Genomic DNA, 24,000 nt, shown 5'->3' with positions numbered 1-24,000 from the left:
TGTTTTGTGCACATAATGTTTCTTAATGTATCTAAAATAGATGTACCAGACTTCTTTTACTCTCTTTCAAGTTAGGCTGAATCTGTTTTCCCGATAGTTATTTCTTTATAATAATGTCAGCATAGAGGAAATAATCATTTTTAGTTAACCAACACCAGCACAATCTGTCAAATTGTGTTTCTGTGGTACCGAAAAATATCATGTCATTTTATCTGGCATTCTGTTCGGACAGATTAAGTTTGATATTGGCCCCATATTTGTTTCAAGCCACTCGGGTGCCCCTGCCCTTGCCCCTACGGAAGTCCTGAGATGGGCAGGGTATTGTTATTTTGACTACCCATCTCAGAATGGGCACGGAAGGTGTCCAAGAGAAACTGACTGCAACGTCGCCATACTTCTTAGATGCATTTCTGCACCTTATTTGGACGTCGCTAATTACGGAACTGGTTGGTCTTGGGCAAGCAGACGCTTCGAAATGCCCTGCTGGCGCGACGAGGGTATTAAAGCATTTGGGCAATTTTCGTTGGGTAGGGTGCTGGTAAATAATAAATACAGAGGGATGCCTCATCTGATATATGAAAATAAATGTGAGAGTCTGAGAAACTTGCAAGTCTCTCTCTCTCTCTCTCTCTCTCTCTCTCTCTCTCTCTCTCTCTCTCTCTCTCTCTCTCTCTCTCTCAGAAAGTTAGTACTTCTCTCTGAGTGTTTTCGGATTTAATGTATGAAAATCTGTGTATTTTGGAATACATGAACAAGAATCTCTCTCTCTCTCTCTCTCTCTCTCTCTCTCTCTCTCTCTCTCTCTCTCTCTCTCTCACACACACACAGTGAGAAAATTAGTGCCTTTGTATTTTCGCTTTTAATATATGAAAATCTGTGTTATCTTGGAATACATGAAGAAGAATCTCTCTCTCTCTCTCTCTCATGGCATGAAAAAGAAGGGTAGTGATTATCGTGTCCTTTGTTCCCTTTAACTTTATAGGAAACAATTATGCTCATTTTTGTTGTTGGATTCCGATAATTTTTTGCCGTCGCCTAATTAGGGTTGATGTAAAAGCCGGCGTAATAAGAAAGACGGGTAATTATGGCCTCCATTACCGTAATAATATTGATAACATCGTCATCCCCTAATAAGGGATTGCCTACAGTCCTACAGGATTACAGGGTTTGTTTTACACGGGCTTCTCTCCTAAGGAGTTCACGTATATTGATAGCGAGCTGACGAGTTTCTGAATGCTGGCTGTTCCTTATCTGCGCAGTATGATCTGCGCAGTATCATTTCGCTGCAAGTTTGGACTCAAGCCACGCCCCCTAGCATGGCAGATGCCTGGTTTCTGATGGTTATTATTATTATTATTATTATTATTATTATTATTATTATTATTATTATGCATATGAACGAGGCCACTGAGTTACATATCTAGATCCTCAATGGATTAACTTAAAGGATTGTTTTTAATGGAGTGGGAAATTTGGGAAAGATAACGTAAGACAAAATAGAATAATACTAGTACTTCTCAACTAGGACTGAAGCGGTTTGGTTCTTTTATGGTATAGCTGCTTATTGTTTCCAGAAAGGGACTTATCATTCGTGCTATTATCGGAATTGGTGACTATATAATGTTTCTGGTGATATGGAGTTAGTCTTGTCTTGAGGTAGAACTACCTGTTGAATAGTATATGTGTTGATGGAGCTGATTAGAATTTCTTAACGGGTCGTGTAGCGCATGAGTATGCAATATACTGAGTTTCTTTGCTTATCAGAAAAAAAACTAAAAGTAGGATACGAGAAGTAAAAAATGTACAGCGTATAGTGCTGTATGAAACTCTCAGCCGCGGTCCAATGAACTTTCGGCCACTCCCCGGTGGTGGCCTGTGTTGTTGGCACCTATAGCGGTGACAGACACACGATAAGAGCTAAATTTAACCTTAAATAAAATAAAAACTACTGAGGCTAGAGGACTGCAATTTGGTATGTTTGATGATTGGAGGGTGGATGATCAACATACCCATTTGCAGCCCTCTAGCCTCAGTAGTTTTTAAGATCTGAGGGCGGATAGAAAAAAGTGCGGACGGACAGACAAATAGCCATCTCAGTAGTATTCTTTTGCGGAAAACTAAAACTTGAAAGAGCAACAGAAATCTAAGGCAAGAATCAAGTTTCGTTCACAGTCATCAGACGTCATGAGTGCGTTAAGGTTTTCTTTTTTGTTAAAAGTTAACTATTACGTATTGAAAGGACTGCCCTAGACTGAACTGGCCTCTCGGAAGTAGGTTATTTTGCAGTGTAGATCTTGAATGCGTATATCTGTGGCTATACGTTAAAAAAGTTAAGTACATCTTAGTTTAACCAGACCACTGAGCTGATTAACAGCTATACGTAAATGAGTAACGAGATTTGTTTTGTGAGTCACCGAATTTGGTGAATGTAAACACGAATAAAATATACTGATGTGATGGTGTAGCAGAAAACATTAATAATTAGAGAGCTATAAAGGGAAGTTCAGTCAGTATTTGACGAACATTACAAGGTAAGAATACATTTAAGAAATAATCATAAAAAAGAAAAATCCGTAGCAATTATATTTTCAAACCGTCATTGTCGAAAGATTGTGAATACGGTAAATGAAAAAATGGAAGAGATTTTCACCAAAATTTTAAACCCCACTTTCGTGTTTTCCAGCTAAAAAAAAAAAAAAAAAAAAAAAAAACTGCTTGTCGAAAGTCAGGGGATATGGCCTATGTAAAACAACGCCCCGCATCTGTGACACATGGGAAATATGGTCAAAATGTTTTGATCGTCCAGTGGCCTCTGTAGAACAATGCCCTGTTCTGAGACACGAGAGAAATATAGTCAAAATGTGTGATCGTCGAATGGCCTATGTAAAACAATTCCCCGTATCTGTGACACGTGAGATATATGGTCAAAATATTTGATCATCCAATGGCCTGTATAGAACAATACCCCGTATCTGCGACACGAGAAATATGGTCAAATGTTTGATCGTCCAATGGCCTATGTAAAACACTGCCCCGTATCTGTGACACATGAGAAGTATGGTCAAAATATTTGATCACCCAATCCAGCCAGAGTAAGAGAGAGGATGCTCACCTGCCCAGGTGCGGCCACGTAACACTGCCCAAATGATGCCCATCAATGAGAGTATGAGCTACATGGAAGATGCTGCGACCCGAGACTGATAAGTGCCTTCTCTATTTCCTCCCATTATCGTGCATTTGTTCCCCCATTAGTTTATGCACCGCCAGGAATGAGCGTAGACTTCGTTCGAGGACGTGTAAACGGGCGTGGCCGTGATAGAAACACGGGAGGGTGGTCTCAGATAAGCGTTCGGATAAAGAAATGGGAATTATGAGGGCCTCGCTTCTCTCTCTCTCTCTCTCTCTCTCTCTCTCTCTCTCTCTCTCTCTCTCTCTCTCTCTCGAACTGCCTTCTTTTGGGGGTCTGAGGTTTGATTAATAATATCAATAATAATAGTGAAAATTGAGACACTCTTTTAAAATCCATTTTTGCCTCAGTTGACAGAAGCATTGATTTCATTACGTGGTAGGTTGTCGAGTCTGGGGGTCGCAGCCAGGCTAGGAAATGGTGCGTGTTGTAGATGACAGTATTGGTCATAGTCACATTATTATTATTATTATTATTATTATTATTAGGTCTTTCTCCTCTAGATCGAGAACGGGATGTGCTGTATATCAGGTCCACAATAATATTCGGTGGTGAATTATGTTTTTACAAAACCAACAAAATTCACCACCGAATATTATACAACGTTATTATTATTATTATTATTATTATTATTATTATTATTATTATTATTATTTATTATTATTATTATTATTATTATTATTATTATTATTACCAAATGATAAGCTCTGGGAAACCTTGTGGTAAAGTCCGTACTAGAGCGGAAACGAATATAAACGATACAGATAAACGAAGAAAAGCGGGTAAAGAGGATGGAAGAAACACTCCAGAGATTTAAAAGGAAAAAATTTCGTTCCGTTTGATGGATGGGAAGTGTAGAGAGGGAGGGTATTTCACCCACTCCTTAATTTTGGTCTTATCCGTACAGATCTTGCTTCTACGTCCTATTTATTGGGCATGGTTGGGCATCTTTGTGTGTGTGAGTCATCTTTTCCTTTTCACTATTCTTGCTCTTCGTTCTCTCTCTCTCTCTCTCTCTCTCTCTCTCTCTCTCTCTCTCTCTCTCTCTCTCTCTCTCTGTCATATGCTCCTGTGCCGGAATAGCTTTTGAGTACAGCAACGTCACTATTCGCCATTCTTGCAGTTCTTTTAAATCATACGAACATTTCGTGTACTCGTATGATAAGTCGGTAGTCCAAACCAGAAACTTTTGTTTATATGGCACTCAGAATGCTCATCGCTTCCTGAAAGAGATAGCACGTAGATACCCAATAGTTTTTATTTTTATGCCTTTTCTCTGAACCTCTCCATTACAGATTTTTCTTTCCTGGGTACCGAGTAGAGCTTCTCTGGGCATCATGCGTTTGGGTAGTAAAGCAGGAGATTTAATTGGACCAGTGCATGTTACGGAAATGCCATTTTGGGGCATTGTAATGACAAGGCGGCGGTGCCTGGTGGCTCAATTAGGAAGCGGGTCTTCAAAAGCGCCGAGGGTCATCAAGGCATACCTTTTCATCATACTTAAAAGATGAAAAGCTCCTGTGTTGCTGGTGTCAAGATTTATTTGTGTCTTCGTGTACCTGGTATTATAGTTTTTTTTTGCACAGTGTGTGTTATTATTATACTGTTTATTTTTATTTCTTCTAGTACTTTTCATTAGTTTTTTTTTGCTATTCTCCCTGCCTCGTAATTATGTAGTTTATTACCTGTTGTTGTGTATCATGGGAACTATGTTTGGAGACGCATTCCCTGTAATTACTGTATCTCACTTACGTATAAGCTCATCCATTTTCTTATGACATATTCAGTATTCCATTTGATTTTTATAAGATGACAGTGCAATTATTATGTAATATTGTTAAATTATGATTATGAAGTTGCATCACCTATAAATTTATTATTGTTTTTATATGCCTGTATTACAGTTCGTCTGTTGTGTGTGTGTTTATACGTATGCAAATAATATGAGACGGTGCCAACAATATGATAAAACCAATACAATTTTTTGAGGAACTAATATTAAATAAAAATTTCAGTTCGTCGACAAGTCACCTTGAAACCTATGTTCGGATTACTTAATTGTCTTATAATTGCGGTTGGCCTAGCTTTTGTCTAGACTTAATTACTCTTAATTGTTGTTTTTGTAGTTTGTACGCTGTACCGCCAGTGTGATCAGACCGATCCCGGCGCCGGTTCTCTACCAATTGGTGGCAGTTGTAAGAAATAAATAGGCTCATGTTGTTGACGGCAGTCCTTATATGGCCCGCTGAATTTGGGACTTATTATCAGGGTAGTCTGGAAGGTGGGGAACTAACCAATAGCCAGTAGATTTTCCTGAAGTATCCTGTAGTTGAGGAGCCTAAATTGCAATGGCTAATCCTGTAGTGTGTGTGTGCGTGCGTGATTTTTTTTTTTTTAACCAAATATTGGATGATGGTACTCTTGGTGCGCGCAGAAGCAGATTACTTAGCTGAAGAGGAAAATGTACCATGCAGATTGGTATTACAACTCCCATCGGTTAAGTCAGGAGCGTAAATATCTTAAAAGTATCACTTACTCGAGGAAGTGTGACCACTTTCCTCCTCCTCTTCCTCCTCCTCCTCCTCCTCCTCCTCCTCCTCCTCCTCCTCCTCCTCAGACTTTCGCGTCAGGCAACCCTTTGGCTTCCTCTGCCTATGAGTGTTTTTGTCCCTCAGTACGCCCACGCCCTGGACGGCCCTGGGACGTCGCCCGCCCGTCCGAAGAAGGGGCATAAGGGTGGAAATCGCCCTCCCCATCCCGTTAGAAGTGCGACGCACAAAATGAATCTCGATGGATGATTGATTCGAAATTTCATTCAAGCCTGAGATTCATTTGGGATCAAGAAGCTCGGCGGAGGGGTTTGTTTGGGGGGGTTGGTGTAGCTTAGGAGGGGTTAGGAGCAAGGTTGTAGGGAGGTTCAGGCTCCCCATAGATAAGAAACGGAAAAACAAATGAGAAGTTCGGAACTTGTAAAGACGATGTTAGTACGGCGTTTCTCTTCCCAGCCAGGTGTTGCAGGCAGGATGGTAAACTGGATCTTATTGCGAGGATTCGGAAGGTCGAGTTTCGCTCGAGCTCGCTTCGTGAGATACTGAAGCATTTGCAGTTTTCAATCTGATGCAGAGAGGTTATTTAGTCGCCAGGTGCCCCATAAATGGGCATGAGGCATACCGTGATTGGTCGGTTGGGAGTGTTAGTAATATTGGAAGCTGATCGGAATGGGATAATTCGCTGGTATGTGATTGAGTTTGGTGGGGAAACCTTTATACGACCTTTAAGCTTCACCAAATGGGAAAATTTAATTTGTCCTTTTTATTTAAAACAGATTAATGCCACGTGAATGATTCTTCCGCCGTTTTTAATGACTCGAGAAGAGTTAAGATCACTGAACAGGTTCATAAAGACACATTCATATACAAAATAAATAACTTGGTTAACATATTGATGAAGAGTTATTTGCAATTATATTATTTCTTTGTTCTTAGCCTTGCATAAACAAAATTATTTTCATTCAGTCACTGAATACGTCTTGGCATCATACCGAAATCTGCTTCGAACCCCCTTGCCTCTCTCATCTCACTGTTGCTTGTAAACGTAAATAACTTTGCCTGTTACCTTCTGTCACTTATTTCAAATGAACGCCATAATATTCTTTGGAAGCTTGAATTTCTAGTCAGTTTTGTCTAAAATTCAGTTTTCTACTAAGGGAATTAGTTTCTTACACGTGCACAGATCATGGTTATCATAATTAGAACAAGATAAACAAGTAAAGCATGCTCCGAAGTTTCTTCGGCGCAATTGAGTTGTCTGTACAGCATATAATCAAGGACACCGAAAATAGATCTGTCTTTCGGTGGGCTCGGTATAATGCTGTATGAGCCGCGACCCATGAAACTTGAACCACGGCCCGGTGGTGGCCTGGCCTATATCGTTGCCAGACGCACAATTATGGCTAAGTTTAACCTTAAATAAAATAAAAACTACTGAGCCTAGATGGCTGCAATTTGGTATGTTTGATGATTGTTTGTGGATGATCAACATACCAATTTGCAGCCCTCTAGCCTCAGTAGTTTTTAGGATCTGAGGGCGGACAGAAAAAAAGTACAGACGGACAGACAAAGCCGGCACAATAGTTTTCTTTTCAGAAAAGTAAAACCAATGGGTTACCTCATTGAGCTTTTACGGAGTAAAATGTCAACTTGCTCAAACAATAGATCAGGGAGAAGGTTTGAAAACTATCGTTAGTCAAGGTAAAATTCCAAATAATCTTCTTTAAAAAGAGAGAGAGAGAGAGAGAGAGAGAGAGAGAGAGAGAGAGAGAGAGAGAGAGAGAGAGAGAGAGGACTCTTGGTATCTCCTAGGCCTGAAAACACAATGAGCACAGATGTAAGTCAAGGACTCGGAAACGACGCTTGGTATCTAGGCAGTACCCCTGAGAGAGAGAGAGAGAGAGAGAGAGAGAGAGAGAGAGAGAGAGAGAGAGAGAGAATGCGTTTCCTGCACGTGAGGCTGTTATTGGCACGAAAAATTTTTTCCGTGTTTGCCACTTGCAAGGTTTGATTATAGAAAACGGAACATCTGGTCATTCTCTCTCTCTCTCTCTAAAATTTCTCTCTCTCTCTCTCTCTCTCTCTCTCTCTCTCCACAGATTTGTTCCGCTTCTCTCAGCATCTTAACAGATTTGTCTCGCCAGTTCTCTCTCTCTCTCTCTCTCTCTCTCTCTCTCTCTCTCTCTCTCTCTCTCTCTATTTGCAGCTTTGTTTCGCCGAAGAAACTATATAGCAATTATTTTTATCGTCAATAGAGAGTTGGAATGTTTGTAAGAATATTTGTGATTGGCATTTCTTATGTTTCAACTGAATGTCATTATAGTGGTATATATATATATATATATATATATATATATATATATATATATATATATATATATATATATATATATATATATATATATATATATATATATATATATATATATATAATGTATATAAATATAACGTATATATACACAGTATATGTGTATATATATAATACGTATATATATGTGTGTGTGTGTGCACGCGCCTTAACTTGAATTAGTAAACCTAGGGAGCTGGGCTGTTGGGGACTTTCGCGCCTCTTGCAGCAAAAAAAAAAAAAAAAAAAAAAAGCAATAATGAAACCATTCGTATTCCTGGCATTGAGGAATCGTGACGGGGACCAGCAATCTGCGACCTCACTTTTTCGGGTGCGCGTGTGGCATTCGGGCGAACATATGTGGGCTTTCGAGATACGCATGCTTTTCTTAATAGGGAGTGTTCTTGAGGAGGTTCTATGTTCTCAGCATGTTTTGGGGTGGGACTCTTCCGTCTGCATTTGTTCGAGGTGGAAACATTTCAAGGTTATTGATTTCGTGAGACTGTTCTGAAGTTTGTGGTTCTCTGCCGATTTTATTTCGCTCCAATTGAAAATGAGAATTTACATAGATGGAATTATTTGAATATGTAAAATTTTTCATTTGTGAAAATTGTGAAACATTAGTTATGTTAGGTGGTTGGATGCGCCGTTACTTATTTTGCTTTTGTTATTTTGAGTATTTTATTTTATGGCCGGGAGGACCTGACGTGATAGGAATTTCTTTACAAACGATGCTCCTGTCTGCGTGTTTGTATTTGTGTTTTTTTTTCTTCCGCTGTTAAGAGAACTTATTTTTAGACTTACGAGGATTTTCACCCCTTAATTCTATGCGTTCGTTGCCGAGGGAAAATGTCCTTGACGCGCTGAGAAATTTCTCTATTGCTTTTAATTACATGTCAGGCGTTCAGCATTAGAAGGGCCTCTCGCCCCAACTTTTGAAACTGGCGTTTTTCACCTGATCAGCTTTAAAGTAATCTCCATTTTTTTCATAAAAAAGGGAGTGGAGGTTGAACTTTAATTTTTAAATGCATGCTATTCTATTCCTGATCGCAAATACTTCATCTCATACAAAATTCAACTTTGCATCTTGAAAAATAAAGAAATTAGAGTACGTTCAGTTTCCAAAACTTTGATGGCTTATAACTTATTTATTTATTTTTTTGTGGCGAGAGGCCTTACTATTGCTGAACGCCTCATATGTCATTCTAAATAATTAAGTTAGTCTAAAAAGATACAGGACACGGTTTGTAGTTTACATTGATCCCATTTAGTCTTCCCTAGCAACACTTCTGCCAAAGAATGGGATATTGAAAGAATGGCTATGTTAAAAAAAAAAAAAGGAATTCGACAGGGAGCCAGAACCTATTGTTTATTCTGTACTACGATATCCTCTCTCTCTCTCTCTCTCTCTCTCTCTCTCTCTCTCTCTCTCTCTCTCTCAGTATAATATCGGTTATCACATTGTGGTAAATAATGGTATTTTGAATATATTCTTTCTCTGAATTCAGTTTAACAGTTTGATAAAACATATAAGGTCTCTCTCTCTCTCTCTCTCTCTCTCTCTCTCTCTCTCTCTCTCTCTCTCTCTCTCTCTCTCTTCGTGTATTAAGTGCCCATATCTTGCCTAATGCCGATAACACAATGCGTTATCAAGTTAATCTTATCTTTCAACACTTGCACCGTACATATAAGGAATGCCAAGGTACAGTAATTGAACTTTTGTGTTTGCGCAGTCTGTATAAAGACTGTATGGGACTGTATCACAATCATTTCTGTCAACGTTTAATTGAAAGGCATTTGACACATTTGTTTTTCATCGTGTTAATCATTGAAGGCCATGAGGATGGGGCTTTCATTGTAGATTTTGAAATTTTGATGACAGTTGAGCATAACAGCAATTTGAGTCAGTTATATTCACTGAAACACTATTCTTTTGATTTGCTGATTACAGTCAATCTATTTTTGTTACAGATAAATTATATATCAGATTTTTTAAGAGCTAGCTATATGCATCACACCACGGTTTCTTACGTATAGATTTGAAGTGGAAATTTGATTATGCTAGCTAAATTAAACCATGTTCCTTCCTTTGCACCGCACCATCATTTACATGCAGAAATGTCACGTGAAACGTGACTCGTTCTCAAAGCATAAATTTTCTCTCGACGCTGAGAATTCTGCTCAAATTCCTTGATACGCAACGCTGTATTCCTCGTCCGAGAGTCATGTATCCTCGCTGCCTTATTTTATGTATGCGTTGGAGGGAGCGCTCGCTTGTGTGTGTGGGCGTTCGTTTGTTTGTTAGCCGTAGTCTGAGAGCTAGAGCTGTTAGTTTTATGGTATCAGATAAGTACGCATGCTCGAGGTGGCACTATGAAACTGACGCTATTAACAACAGCGTACTCACAGGCTGGTTGTTCTCGAGTGTGCCCAGGTATACACACACACTCACACAGTATCGTGCACATAATACACACATAGAGTTTCGTACACATATCACACACATACACAAATTCTCCTACACACATACACACTCAAATTCTCCTACCTACGCACACGCACATTCTCCTACACATAAGCACACACGCACATTCTCCTACACACACACACACACACACACACACACACACACACACACACACACACACACACACACACACACCCTTCCTAACATTTACGAGCGAATGTCCTTTCTCTGCGTCAAAACGAAAATATATATCAACTTATGTCGTTTAACCAGATCATGCTTAAATTGGTTATTATTTTCTAGGAACTTCACACAGGTTACCGATGCAAACCCTTCTCGAAGACTGCACGTAGGAACGACTTGGGTGTATGTATGTATGTATGTATGTATGCATGTATGTATGCACACGTGCTTGTAGGATGTATTGTGGTTGTCTGCGTAGTATGAAGAAAAACACGCCTCTTACGTACCACAAGTTCATTCTTGAACAGGAAGAGTGTGAGTATATCTACGAAGAAGAGGAGTTTGTCTCTGGGCATTTATATGCAGGCGTGTGTGCGCGCGTTGAAGTCTATTTATTACCTGGATAAGTTAATTCTATTTTATGGAGGTACCACATAGCACTGAAATCCCGTTCTAAATCCTTGGTGGGCAATTCGGTGAGAGAGAGAGAGAGAGAGAGAGAGAGAGAGAGAGAGAGAGAGAGAGAGAGAGAGAGAGAGAGAGAGAGAGATTCCCTGTCCGAGTCTGCAGATTTTTTTTATTTTATTATTTTTGGCTTTTGGATTTTTGTTCTGGAGGTTTCACATATATCTGACTCATTCTAGAGACTTGTCAGTATTCTTTTTTTGTCTTTTTTATTTTTTTAAATTTTTTACTATCATTAGTATTTTTGTGATGAAAGAAATCCTACCTCTTTAGTATCAGACAGTTTATAGCCTATATGTATTTACATATTTATATATATATATATATATATATATATATATATATATATATATATATATATATATATATATATATATATATATGTGTGTGTGTGTGTGTGTGTGTGTGTGTGTGTATGTATATATAATCCCAAGTGGCTTTTTGTAGTCTCAAACATTAAGCCGCCGCAAATACGCATTAATTTTGATTTCCCCTTACCTTAGGAATAACTCACACCCATAAGAATTATTTATTTTTGGTGCATCTACCGTGCCAGTGTTCGAATGGGTAAGTCATTGTCCTCCTCGTATCGGGCCCAAAAGGCATAGGTTCGAATTCTGGCAAGGGTAGGTACATTTTTTACCTATAATTTTCTTTGGATGTAAGTTATTCCTAAGTCAAAGTGAAATAAGTATTGAGGGATATGTATGGTTTAATTTGTATATATATATATATATATATATATATATATATATATATATATATATATATATATATATATATATATATATATATATATATATATATATATATTATCGAATTCTGGCAAGGGCAGGTACATTTATTACCTATAATTTTCTTTGGGTGTAAATTGTTCTTAAATCAGAGTGAAATAATTATTGAGGGGTATATGTGGTTTAAAATATATATGTATAAATATAAAAATATATAAATTATGTATATGTACATATATATGTGTATGTGTGTGGATATGTCATATGTGTGTTTTATGTGCATACTGTAATTCATTTCTAAATTATACCGTCGATAGGTGGGTGTACCAGCATGATGGTATACACCGGATGAAAAACAAATCCTCGCTCTATTATTTGTCGTGTTTACGACAAGGAACAGAAGACTGCTGGCAGCGGACTGTTTTGAAATATATTTTGACGCTAATTGAATTTGACTTGAGCACGACAAATTGGTTTTATCCCGAGAATACTTAATGGGCGTACTGCGGTCGGGCAAAAAGGACCACCTTTGTCCTTGGCTCGCTTATAAGGGTAATGTATGTAAATTTGTGATTAATGCTCTTTGGCCCCACTTCTCCACCCTGCGTTTAGGAGCGTTTGCAGGTTTGTGTGTGTGTGTGTGTCCGTGCGTGTGTGCGCCTGTGTGATTACATGCCTTAAGGAATGAAATGAGGGTGTCAGATTCTAGAAATATGTAAATATTTTGAAGTACGGGAACATTCTCTTTGTTTTGTATGTTTGTGGCATTTGTACTTGAAAGACCTTTTTGTTTGTATTTCGCTGTAAAATTCTGAAACGCCTTCGTTATGTTGTATAAATTAACATCAATGAATTATCCGTACGAAGGCATGTTGCTTTATCTAGCCCAGGCAAGAAGCTAAGTGAGCGGAATATATCAGACGACAGTTTATGATGTACCAGTGAATTTGGTTGGTAAAATAGCTCCAACATACCTGCATGTTTGAATTGTTTATTTCAGGCAAAAAAAGTTTTTATATAAAATGAAATGAACATTATTTGCAGCATGTGTAGAAATAAGTAATTCAGCTATATTGCTTTAATACACCATTTGCCTGAGAATATTTGAAAAATTGTTATTGTGAAATAATCTTGCTTCCGAAAGAGATCATATTTTGATAGTAGTTTCACTGTAACGCAACTTCTACAAGAGAATGCATGTAGAAAAAAAAACATGTAAGTTTTAGTGAGCATGCAGCCAGAGAGTAAAGTAAACTGAGTGACCATAGCGTACCAAGCATAGGCGAAGGATTGCCGTAGGGGAAAACCTCGTTTATATTTTAGTAGGCTGATGCAGCAGCGTCTTAAAAGAGATTGCTTCTCAGAGCCGTCAGATGGCTCCCTGAAGTCTTCGCGTGGAGTGCCTCCTATGAGGCAATGCCGCAAATGAGGAAGACCTAGTTTGGGCCCTGAGTGGACAGCATGAAAATGAGGGCCCGTCGAGGCGGTATTATTCATGAGGACCCAAGTGGAATATTAGGAGGCATCATATGCTAAACTAGTGAAGTCCGTTTAAACAGGATTAATGTAGAGCTTTTTTTTTTTTTTCCCAACGTAACTTTGTTCTTAATCGGTCCTTCATTCGCCAATATAGGTATTTTCCTTGAACTTTGCTTTTCTGTTTGAAGATTTTGTAACATGTATTTATTTTTGGAAAATGCTGACTTCAGATTTTTTTAGTCATTTTGTTACCGTTAATTTTAAAGGATGTTGAGAATGTTGAATGTCACAGATTTTAGTCAGTTTGTCACCGTTGTGGATTATTAATCATATATGAAGTTCTGTTGAACATGCGGACTTTCCAGAGTTTGTAGGTATTTTGATACCAATGTGCATTTTTATTAGTTTGAAGTTTTGTTGATTTGAATGTGTGCTCTTTCATTGCACAGTTGTTTTTGACAGGCAACCTGTCACTTTTCAATTTACTGGTTATTGCGACGTCTTGCTTTTAAGTTGTATGCAAATCAAGTTTTTTCTGTTCACCCCAATAAAAAAAATTATTTATTGAGCATAAATTTTTTTTATGTATATTTAGGCTGTTTTGCTACATCACAATGTTTGATATGATGGGTTTTCAACTGTGTTATTGTAAGTATTTAATATAACCATTATAATTTAATACTCTTATATTCAGTTGGGCTTCCTACTCTTTTGATTCCATTATCTAATTACCTAACAATAATAATAATTTCCCAGAGTAGCTTCGTTTACTGTTATTCCAAAGTCCTTATTAAGATGTGTATCAGGATCTCGTGGCCATTATCTCCTTGATGAAGATGACCTGTCTTTGTTAGTAAGGGCTTAGTGCTCGGTGGATGCTGCTTGTTTACATAAATTATGTTTAGAGGTTTAGAAGTTTCTTTTTGCAACTTTTTAATTAAGTAATTGTTATGCTAGCTCTTTGTTGGCCTAATTCCTTTGCTGTTACGTTCCTCTCGGGATATTTATCTTTCATATTCTTTATATATATGTATGTTTATTCTTACGATGTTTATTGTTAAGTCAGGCACCTAAGGTCGGCATAAGCGTTTGCTGCGACGCAAGACGTATTTACGTTACGAACGTAAGTAAATGCGCAGAGGCAGCATGACGCTGGAGAAGAAGCTTTACGTGTCCTATCTGTGGCGAATTTAATCCTATAGGAAGGTGCTGAGTGCCACGAGACTCGAGAAGAATGGGGAGAGTCATATTTTGAATGACCAATGAGTTGAGAATCGAATTCAGACTGATTCTTTCTTCTCAAATCAATTTTCCGTGAACTGATTTGTTGTCAGATGACTCCAGAACATGGAAAAATCGTTTTCCAGTAGTGTGCATGTAATTAGGTGCTGTAATAGAACGTAACTCTCAGCATTGACCTTTTGTTCAAACATTTTCGAACAGTTTTTCCCATTGGTAAGGCGCGGTTTAACTTCAGTTGCGCTCAAACCTGTCACGCCTGAGGACGCCAGGAGCCACCTACCCTGGTCTAGTGAGTGGAGGGCCACCTAACGTTTCGAGGGTGCCATAACCCTAGCAAGCAGGGTTCGTGGAATGTGAACAGGTGTGCGAGGCAAACCGATCTGTAGTGACTCGGGTTTTGATAGATAATTTCCACATCCGAGCTAGGTCAGTTCACGAAATATAGAGTCCTCACCAGCAGAACGCCACGTTAGGTTCCAGACGGGTCAAATACGCTAATTTCGAGCCATTCTTGTTGCTGGTATCATGTGGTTGGTGATGAATCGAAAAGGTGTCCTCGTCCTCGTTTGGAATTGCATCACGGTGCGGTGCTATGGTGCCTGTTCGCCCTCGGTTCTGAGATGTTCCGTGCCAATAAGAAAACCTGGCATGCCCACAGTTTTATTGGAATTTAAAGCTAGTAAAAAAAATCTTTCAGATAGATTGAGAGCAAAAACCTTGAAATCTTTTATAGCATACTGATAAACAAGCTTTATCTTTCAAAATTTATTAGTAATTATAGCAATACTGACAGAGGATTCGAAGTTTGCTTTCAGTATTATGGCATGACCAGCACAGTATCAGTTTCCTTACTGAAGTACGGAGAAAAAAAGAACCCTATTAATAGGGATAGTGTCACTATAGTAGAAAAATAAGGGATCATATTAAGAGACAAATAGTAATAGATATGAAGCTGCATTAAGAAGTCAGAAAATGATGGAGAGCCTTGACCTTACTTCGGAATGAGAAAGGTATGGAGAGATAGGAGGCTCTCTATGGAGTCAGAGGGAGATAGAGAATTAGGGAGCTCCATTATGGATTGATTCAGATGGAAAGTAGGTATAATTATTATAGTTTTCATTTATTTTTACTGACCTACAGCATTATTTTTCGGCTAACAAATGTCTGAGGTAAGCGTTTCATTAGTCTTTTTTTTTTTTTTTCAAGAACTGGGACACTGCCTCCACTGATTATATAAAACAACCATTATGTAAACAAAAATACCGCTGAATGAACGAAATCTCATTAAGGGTATTAAGTTCCAATAGTGACCAGAGGGAATCAAATAGTCAAATGAAGAAGACTCCCTTTTTCTACCCACCCCCTTTTATCAACCCTCCCTCCTTCCCCTCCTCCTTCTTCCTCCCCCCCCCCCCCTTCCCTTTACCACTTCCCCTTACCCTGAGACTCCAATCCAGACCACAGATACGGGAAAAAACCGCATAGCCTAGTTATCCGTGCACCGCATGCCATGGAGACAGCGCCTTCATAATTCTTTACATAATATCGTAAACTCTCCCCCCCCCTCAAAATCCCCGACAGTATGCGTAAGGGAACGGCTTGCAAGTTCGTTTGTCTGCCAATTTGTATTATGAAGGATTTTTTTTATTGTTGTTTGAAAGTCTCTCTCTCATTCTCTCTCTCTCGACCAGGAGGGAGGAATGGGAATGTTTCGTAAAATCCAGTGTGCTTTTGTTAACCTGTGCAGAGAATTTGTACGTAGTTATTAGTCGAACGTTGTGAGTCGCAGCTGTGGTGGAGAGAATAAAAGAAAAGACATAAGACGAATATCCATTGCTCCGCCAAGATACAAGATACATAAACTCAAAAGTGCAGGACCTCACTCTCAATAATGATATTACTGGAAAGTTTAGGTGTTTTTATAATGGAGGCATGTGATAACTTTTCTCTCTCTCTCTCTCTCTCTCTCTCTCTCTCTCTCTCTCTCTCTCTCTCTCTCTCTCTCTCTCTCACCAAAGAGGATTATTTACTTATGTTTTTCTTTTGCGTTAAGTAAGGACTAGACAAAACCGAGCTGGAGAAGACGTTCAGTAACTCAGTACTGGCGACGCTGAAGATGAGAAAGGGGTAGGTTTTCAGAACTGTGTAATTTAAGTAATTTTAGTAAACTGTGTGAGCCTCGTGTAGTCTGTAGAAAGCTTGGTTTAGATGCCTGCTTTTAAAATAAGATTATTATTATTATTATTATTATTATTATTATTATTATTATTATTATTATTATTATTATTATTATGTATATTTGAGTTTAATTTCTATATTTGCGCAAGATGAGACCCAGATCTGCGTTGCATGACACTTCTCCACGTCATCGCCTTTTACCACTCTCTCTCTCTCTCTCTTCCCATTACCTCGCCGAGGTAATCCACCATCAACGAAGGACTGCAATGAATATGATGACCTAAAAATATTCATCAAAAGTTTTCTCTTAATTCTAAACCAAGCAGTCCATCTGGGCTTCCTTCATTAAGAAATTTACCAATATCACTTCGGGTCGGTCCGTTTTAATTGCAAAGGACCGCTGACGATGATCAGAAATCATCTGAGGTCTTCGTTTCTTGTGTGTTCCCTTCCCGCAAGGTGATACAATCTCTCAGTCAAGGCACGGCTAGAAGAGACATGCCCTCCTCTGCGTATTACTCACCGATACCTTCTCCTCTTGCTTCCTCACTATATCCTCACTCCTTACTTTCCTCACTATATCCTCACTCATTATCTTCCTCACTGTATTCTCACTCATTATCATCGTCACTGTATCCTCACTCATTATCATCCTCACTGTATCCTCACTCATTACCTTCCTCACTGGATCCTCACTCATTACCTTCCTCACTATATCCTCACTCATGATCTTCACTGTATCCTCACTCCGTACGTTATGCACTCTGTCATCACGCCTTGCTTTCCTCACTGTGTCCTCGCTCATTACCTTCCTCACTAAACCCTCACTTCTTACCATCTTCACTATATCCTCACTCCTTACCTTCCTCGCTATATCCTCACTCAATACCTTCTTTTTCTTCCATTTTCCTCGTCCTTCATTACCATCTTCCTCTGTTTACATTTCATTATTCATCTCCCTTTGCTTTTCCCCTTCTTCCTCAGCCACCCATTTACTCCTCCTTTTCCTAACTTTTCCTCACTTCTCCTCCTCGTCCTCAGATCATCCCAGCTGGTGTGTTAAGAAGGTTAATGACATCCACTTGAACGCGCTTAATGGCTGTTGGTATTCAAGCCGAGAAGTTCTCCCGCGCATGATGTGACGATGGAGAGAAGATTTCCCCAGCTGGGACACTGTGAGGGATTTTCGGATCTTCTCTCACGCGTTCCTCTGTCCATACAAGAGGTTTTCCAGTATTCTCTCACACGTTCCTCTGTCCATACAAGAGATTTTCGAATCATCTCTTACACGTTCCTCTGTCCATACAAGAGGTTTTCCAGTATTCTCTCACACGTTCCTCTGTCCATACAAGAGATTTTCGAATCATCTCTTACACGTTCCTCTGTCCTTACAAGAGGTTTTCCAGTATTCTCTCACACGTTCCTCTGTCCATACAAGAGATTTTCGAATCATCTCTTACACGTTCCTCTGTCCATACAAGAGGTTTTCCAGTATTCTCTCACACGTTCCTCTGTCCATACGAAGAGATTTTCGAATCATCTCTTACACGTTCCTCTGTCCTTACAAGAGGTTTTCCAGTATTCTCTCACACGTTCCTCTGTCCATACAAGAGATTTTCGAATCATCTCTTACACGTTCCTCTGTCCTTACAAGAGGTTTTCCAGTATTCTCTCACACGTTCCTCTGTCCATACAAGAGGTTTTCGAGTCTTCTCTTACACGTTCCTCTGTCCATACAAGAGGTTTTCTAATCTTTTCTTACACATTCCTCTGTCCATACGAGGGATTTTCGGATCTTCTCTCACACGAATCTTCTGTCCATACGAAAGGTTTTCGAATCTTCTCTCACACGTTCCTTTGTCCATACGAGGGATTTTCGGATCGTCTCTCACACGTTCGTCTGTCCATACGGGGGATTTTCGAATCTTCTCTCACGCGTTCCTTTGCCCATACAGAGATCGGTGAATCAATGCCTTGTGGATCGATTCAAATCTAATTTCTTTGGCTGACATTACGGTAACTGAGCAACTAAAGTCTGTGGACACGATTTAGGTCAAAATTCTTTGTTTGACTTGATATAACTGAGCAAATGAAGTCTGTGGACACGATTTAAGTCAAAATTCTTTGTTTGACTTGAAATAAGTGAGCAAATGAAGTCTATGGACACGACTTAAGTCAAAATTCTTTGGTTGGCACTTCAGTAACCGAGCAAGTAGTCTTTGGACACGATTTAAGCCTTAAATTCTTTGACTGACATTACCATAACTGATAAAATAAAGTCTACGGACACGATTCAAGTCTTAAATTCTCTGACTGACATTACAGTAACTGAACAAATAAAGTCTGTGGATACGATTCAAGTCTAATTTCTTTATTGACATTGCAGTAAGTGAGCAAATAATTCCAAAACACGGAGGAACCCTCTACATCATTAAACCGAAGTGACTCGCCCCGAGTGATGCCACAGCACAGGATGACATTGGTCGAGTTCTTGAATGGCCCTTCTCCGCGAGCGACTTGTGTCGTCATTTCTTGGATGGGGTTTGAGGGTAGGATTTGTCAATGGGCGGCGCCTTTCACGAGTCAGTGGAGTTTCTGTGTAAATATGTTCGAGTTTTGGTAGAGGGAGATTATGATGTTCTTTTGTAAAAGAGAAAAAAAATCACATAAATTTGATACGCATGTCTGAAGCTCTCTCTCTCTCTCTCTCTCTCTCTCTCTCTCTCTCTCTCTCTCTCTCTCTCTCTCTCTCTCTCTCTGTATGTATATATATATATATATATATATATATATATATATATATATATATATATATATATATATATGTATATGTATGTATATGTGAGGATCTTAAGTGCAATAAACAGCAAACCGTACATAAAGAAGCAAGTATTAAAGTATTTGCAAATTAATGAATTAATATTAATCCATTCTGGACAATGCAGTTTAGATTTAAATTCCTTGTTCGTAGGTATCTTTCAGTAACTTCCAGATTAGAATCTCAGATTTTATTCCCTGAGTTTCATGATATCTAGGCCCCTTTATTCTTTGATGTAGGATTTTGTGTTTATTCTCGTCTCTTTTCCAGTCATATGTTAGCGATAACACCATTCTGACAAAAGTACTTAACTCCTTAGATTCGAACTTTTCACTCTTCTCCGTTTTCCAAATAGAATAGAAAGAAGATACTTGAAAAATGTGAATCGGACAAAAAAAAAAAAGTTGCAACTTGTAGATTGCATGCCGTGGTCATCAAATCCAGTTTTGTCCAGATTTCCCTTCTTGGTTCTTCTAACAGAACAGAAGTAAGTTACAAAAATTGCAAATTGAGTGACGATAATCAGCCCGTCGATTTATTGCTGCCATAATCGACATGTCGATCTGAGGTGCACGACACGAAAGACGCTGGTCGGAATCACAGGGAAAGCCGGTGTCAGGTTAAGTAAGGTCAGCGGGCGAAGGAGTGGTAGGGGAGGGGCGGGGTGTTTGAACGTGGGTGTTGATTTATGGATGGGGGGCGTCTCAAGGGGGACGGTGGGGGTTGGGGGCTTATGCGGCATACACTGCACCTGTTGGTATGCTGAAACTTAAAATCTGATCTCGGGAAGATGCTTTTAGTCGGGAAGTAGAAAACCAGATTACGCTTTCAAGGTTTTAAGTGTGGATACATTTGAGAGAAGTCTTCGTTGAGGGCATGTCCAATTTTTTTACGGGCATGTTGTGCGTGCCCCGGTAAAAGGAGAAACTACTGTATATGCATACATATGTATGTTATATTTACAGTATATACTATATCTACATATATTACATATATTATATATATATATATATATATATATATATATATATATATATATATATATATAATAAAACACATTATTGGTACAACAAGAAAGAAAACATACATGAATTAATTGCCACTCAAGTACTTTCAAGGCAAATTTGAGATAATATAATATAATAATAATAAATAATATTATTATTATTATTATTATTATTATTATTATTATTATTATTATTATTATTATTATTATTATTGCTATAGTATAATTATACGCAATTTTCGGCCACGGCACATTTGTTATAACTTCAGGCAATTTCCGCATAACATGAAAAGCAGAAAGATACCCTGCTCTGTCATGATGCGCTCAGATTTAACGTTTTCCACCTGTAAAATGAAGAAGAAGGAGAGGAAGAACCTGTCATAGTGGAAGAATGATTAACATTCTTCCGTCGTCGAAGATCATAACTTTGCCAACTTAGTTTCTATAAAGAAAATCAGGAAATCGTGAAAACTGGAAGAAGAAAAAGATGTGTCCCAATGGTCACCACTCGCTCTGGCGGACATCTGCGAGTGAAGATGAGGCCGCAGGACCCACCTGGGAAGATGCTGAGGTTCAGTATCGAGTTCTGTTAGTGTTGGCAGTAGGTTGGAGAGAGAGAGAGGGCGGGGGTTCCAAGAGGGAAGTCATTTAGTAAGCCTTAATTACAGGTGGAACTGAAGTGGGCGTTCGTTTCCAGGTGAAGCAACTAAGAGGTGAATTACGACCTCCTTGGGAAGAGAGAGAGAGAGAGAGAGAGAGAGAGAGAGAGAGAGAGAGAGAGAGAGAGAGAGAGAGAGAGAGAGAGCAATAAGTGTCTGTTAGAGATTGTCTTTCTTGGGCAATGCCATTTTTACGATATGATAGTAGATGTACTTCAACAGACGGAATATACCCAAATGTCTGGCTTTTTTTTTTTTAATGCTTTCTTGCTAGCCATAGCTGACACCCACTACAACGGACTGATAGGGTACAAAATTCACTGCATAGGTCAACAGGGGCCAAGGGTACAAAATTCACTGCATAGGTCAACAGGGGCCACATCGGATTTTTAAGAAAATTCTCCAAACCAGCTGCTCCTTTCTTCGAACTGTCTGAGGTTCGCCTCTGTGTTCCCTGGTCGAAAGAACTAGAGAGAAAGAATTTTAACTCGAAAATTTCAGATTTCAAAACGAACTAAGGAATAAATGAGAAAGCGCCAGAAGACTGTGTTGCATGTTCAGAATTCTCCTGTTTGCCTGCGTATATCAAGATAAAACAGATATACGTCAAAAATGAAGCACTCCTTTTAAAGGTGCAGGGTACAGAAGGCAGTATGTTTGGAAATGGGAGATAAGTTCTACTTGCGAGAGATACAAGTTCCCTGTATTTTCTAGATAAAGGATGTGGTAAGTTGGGGTTCTCAATTGATTTTCGAGGGTGGAGGGACTTTGGGTAAGAGTGTTCTTATCGTTGCTTATTATCAAGGGGAGTATGTACAGAAGTATGATCTCTCTCTCTCTCTCTCTCTCTCTCTCTCTCTCTCTCTCTCTCTCTCTCTCTCTCTCTCTCTGTAGTATAATATTGATTATCGCGTTGTTATGCAAAAATTGTGCCTTGAATGTATCCTTTCCTTGAATTTATTTTAACAGTGTGATAAAATATATTATCTCTCTCTCTCTCTCTCTCTCTCTCTCTCTCTCTCTCTCTCTCTCTCTCTCTCTCTCTCTCTCTCTCTCTCTCTGTCTCAAGCATGATATCGAATATCACATTGTTATAAACAATCTTCTCTTGAATATAGCCTTTCTCTGAATTCAGTTTAACATTATAATAAAATCTCTCTCTCTCTCTCTCTCTCTCTCTCTCTCTCTCTCTCTCTCTCTCTCTCTCTCTCTCTCTCTCTCTCTCTCTCAAGACTTACTGAAGAGATTCAGGAGTTGCTGACTGATACATATCAAGTGGCGGCTTCTTCAACCGACGAGTGCTGCTTGCTTGATGAAATTGTGCTTAATTACAGGTGTCTTGGCGATGTCCCTTGTAAATGAAGAACGGATTACAATGATAAATTGGCCCGTGGCTGCATGGAACGGCTTTCGATACCGTCCTTTGTTCCTTTAGCAAATGGTTTTCCTTTTTCGCAGGTTTTATTATGTGGAACCCTGCTTGGCAGAGTAATTGCATTATTTTCCGCTTTTTTCCTGCAGATATGTACATAATAATAATAATAATAATAATAATAATAATAATAATCTTTCAGATATAACGTAGAGTGTATCTGTTATTTACGTTTAACAGATATCATCCAAGGGTAATGAACTTGCCGTCGTTTAGGCCGGGCTCAGTCCCCCTAACTACTGACGCCTGTATAAATATGCAGAATGAAGAGGCCAGAGCCGAACTTAGGGGCGGTGCGTATCGTCTCAGAAGTCAGGACATCTTGACCATACCTTACATTACCTTTATTTTCGACGGCATGGGTAATAATAATAATAATAATGATAATAATAATAATAATAATAATAATAATAATAATAATAATAATAATAATAAAATCTGAGTGGATCTTTCCTGTTTGTCCTCTCCCGGGTGACAGTAGGGGAGGCATGACACAGCCACCCACCCCCTGCAAACCGGTTTTTCCACCCCGGATGGGGGCGGGGTATGTTGGGGAATGGTAAGGTAGGGAAGACATCCACCCTCCTGCAAACCTGTTTGTCCGGCCCGGGTGGGGTTGCAGTAGATAGTGGATGGGGGAGGGTAGGGGAGACAGCCACCCCCGGGTTCCAGTGCGCCAAGCAAGCTTATAATAATAATAATAATAATAATAATAATAATAATAATAATAATAATAATAATAATAATATTGATGAAGAAATCCACAATTATGTTAGTGTAAATATGTAAGTAATAATAAAACGAGAACTTTGGAGAACCTGCTCGATTCTCCTTCTCAGTCGAGAATAAAAACGATTATCGATACCTCATATGAGGTCACCCATCCAAACCTTGGGCTTGTGTATTTGCTTTAGGTCTTGATTGTTTTGTATCTAATTGTTAATTGTTGAATTTTTGATAACCAAGAATGACGCAAGGGCACAAACTTTTTCCTTAGGACAAACTGTCATCACTCAAAAATGGGGAAATAATATAAGTATTATTATGGTTCTCTTGACTGTTTACTTATCGTTATGCTGATTTCCCTCTCCAGTATTTATACGGATGTTATTCTGGAAGTAATATCATGTCAGTCATCATTGTTGCCGTTTCATGTCTCAATATTTCATTTCCTTTTGCTCTTTAAATATTTTTCTCGCATTTGTTTATTCGCTGGTATTCTTGGACGTGGTGTTATGTCATCTTCATCTTTGT

General features: G+C 38.8%; 2 protein-coding genes across 9 annotated transcripts in view; one reads left to right on the top strand and one right to left on the bottom strand.

Annotated features, from left to right (window-relative positions):
• The window catches only part of LOC136843417 (uncharacterized), a 398,498-nt gene that overhangs the window by 101,364 nt on the left and 273,134 nt on the right, over positions 1-24,000 (top strand). The window lies entirely within an intron of this gene.
• On the bottom strand, positions 16,419-17,669 carry LOC136843529 (probable serine/threonine-protein kinase kinX). The gene is made up of 2 exons (XM_067112063.1): positions 17,355-17,669; positions 16,419-16,442 (listed from the first exon to the last, which is right to left on the bottom strand). Exons 1-2 carry the CDS (start codon positions 17,667-17,669, stop codon positions 16,419-16,421), a joined length of 339 nt encoding a protein of 112 aa, XP_066968164.1.

Source organism: Macrobrachium rosenbergii, chromosome 11, assembly GCF_040412425.1.
Source record: "Macrobrachium rosenbergii isolate ZJJX-2024 chromosome 11, ASM4041242v1, whole genome shotgun sequence".
Taxonomy (NCBI): Eukaryota; Metazoa; Arthropoda; class Malacostraca; order Decapoda; family Palaemonidae; genus Macrobrachium; species Macrobrachium rosenbergii.
The sequence above is the reverse complement of the archived record's forward strand: the minus strand, read 5'-3'. Positions and strand labels throughout refer to the sequence as shown.

What these genes read in the sequence shown, in the direction of transcription:
- LOC136843529 (XM_067112063.1), bottom strand. Translation starts at nt 17,669, where the DNA reads ATGGTAAGAAGTGAGGGTTTAGTGAGGAAGGTAATGAGCGAGGACACA. An exon ending in AGCAAGAGGAGAAGGTATCG is followed by an intron (nt 16,443 to 17,354) that starts GTGAGTAATACG and finishes TCTCCACCACAG; the next exon opens with CTGCGACTCACAACGTTCGA.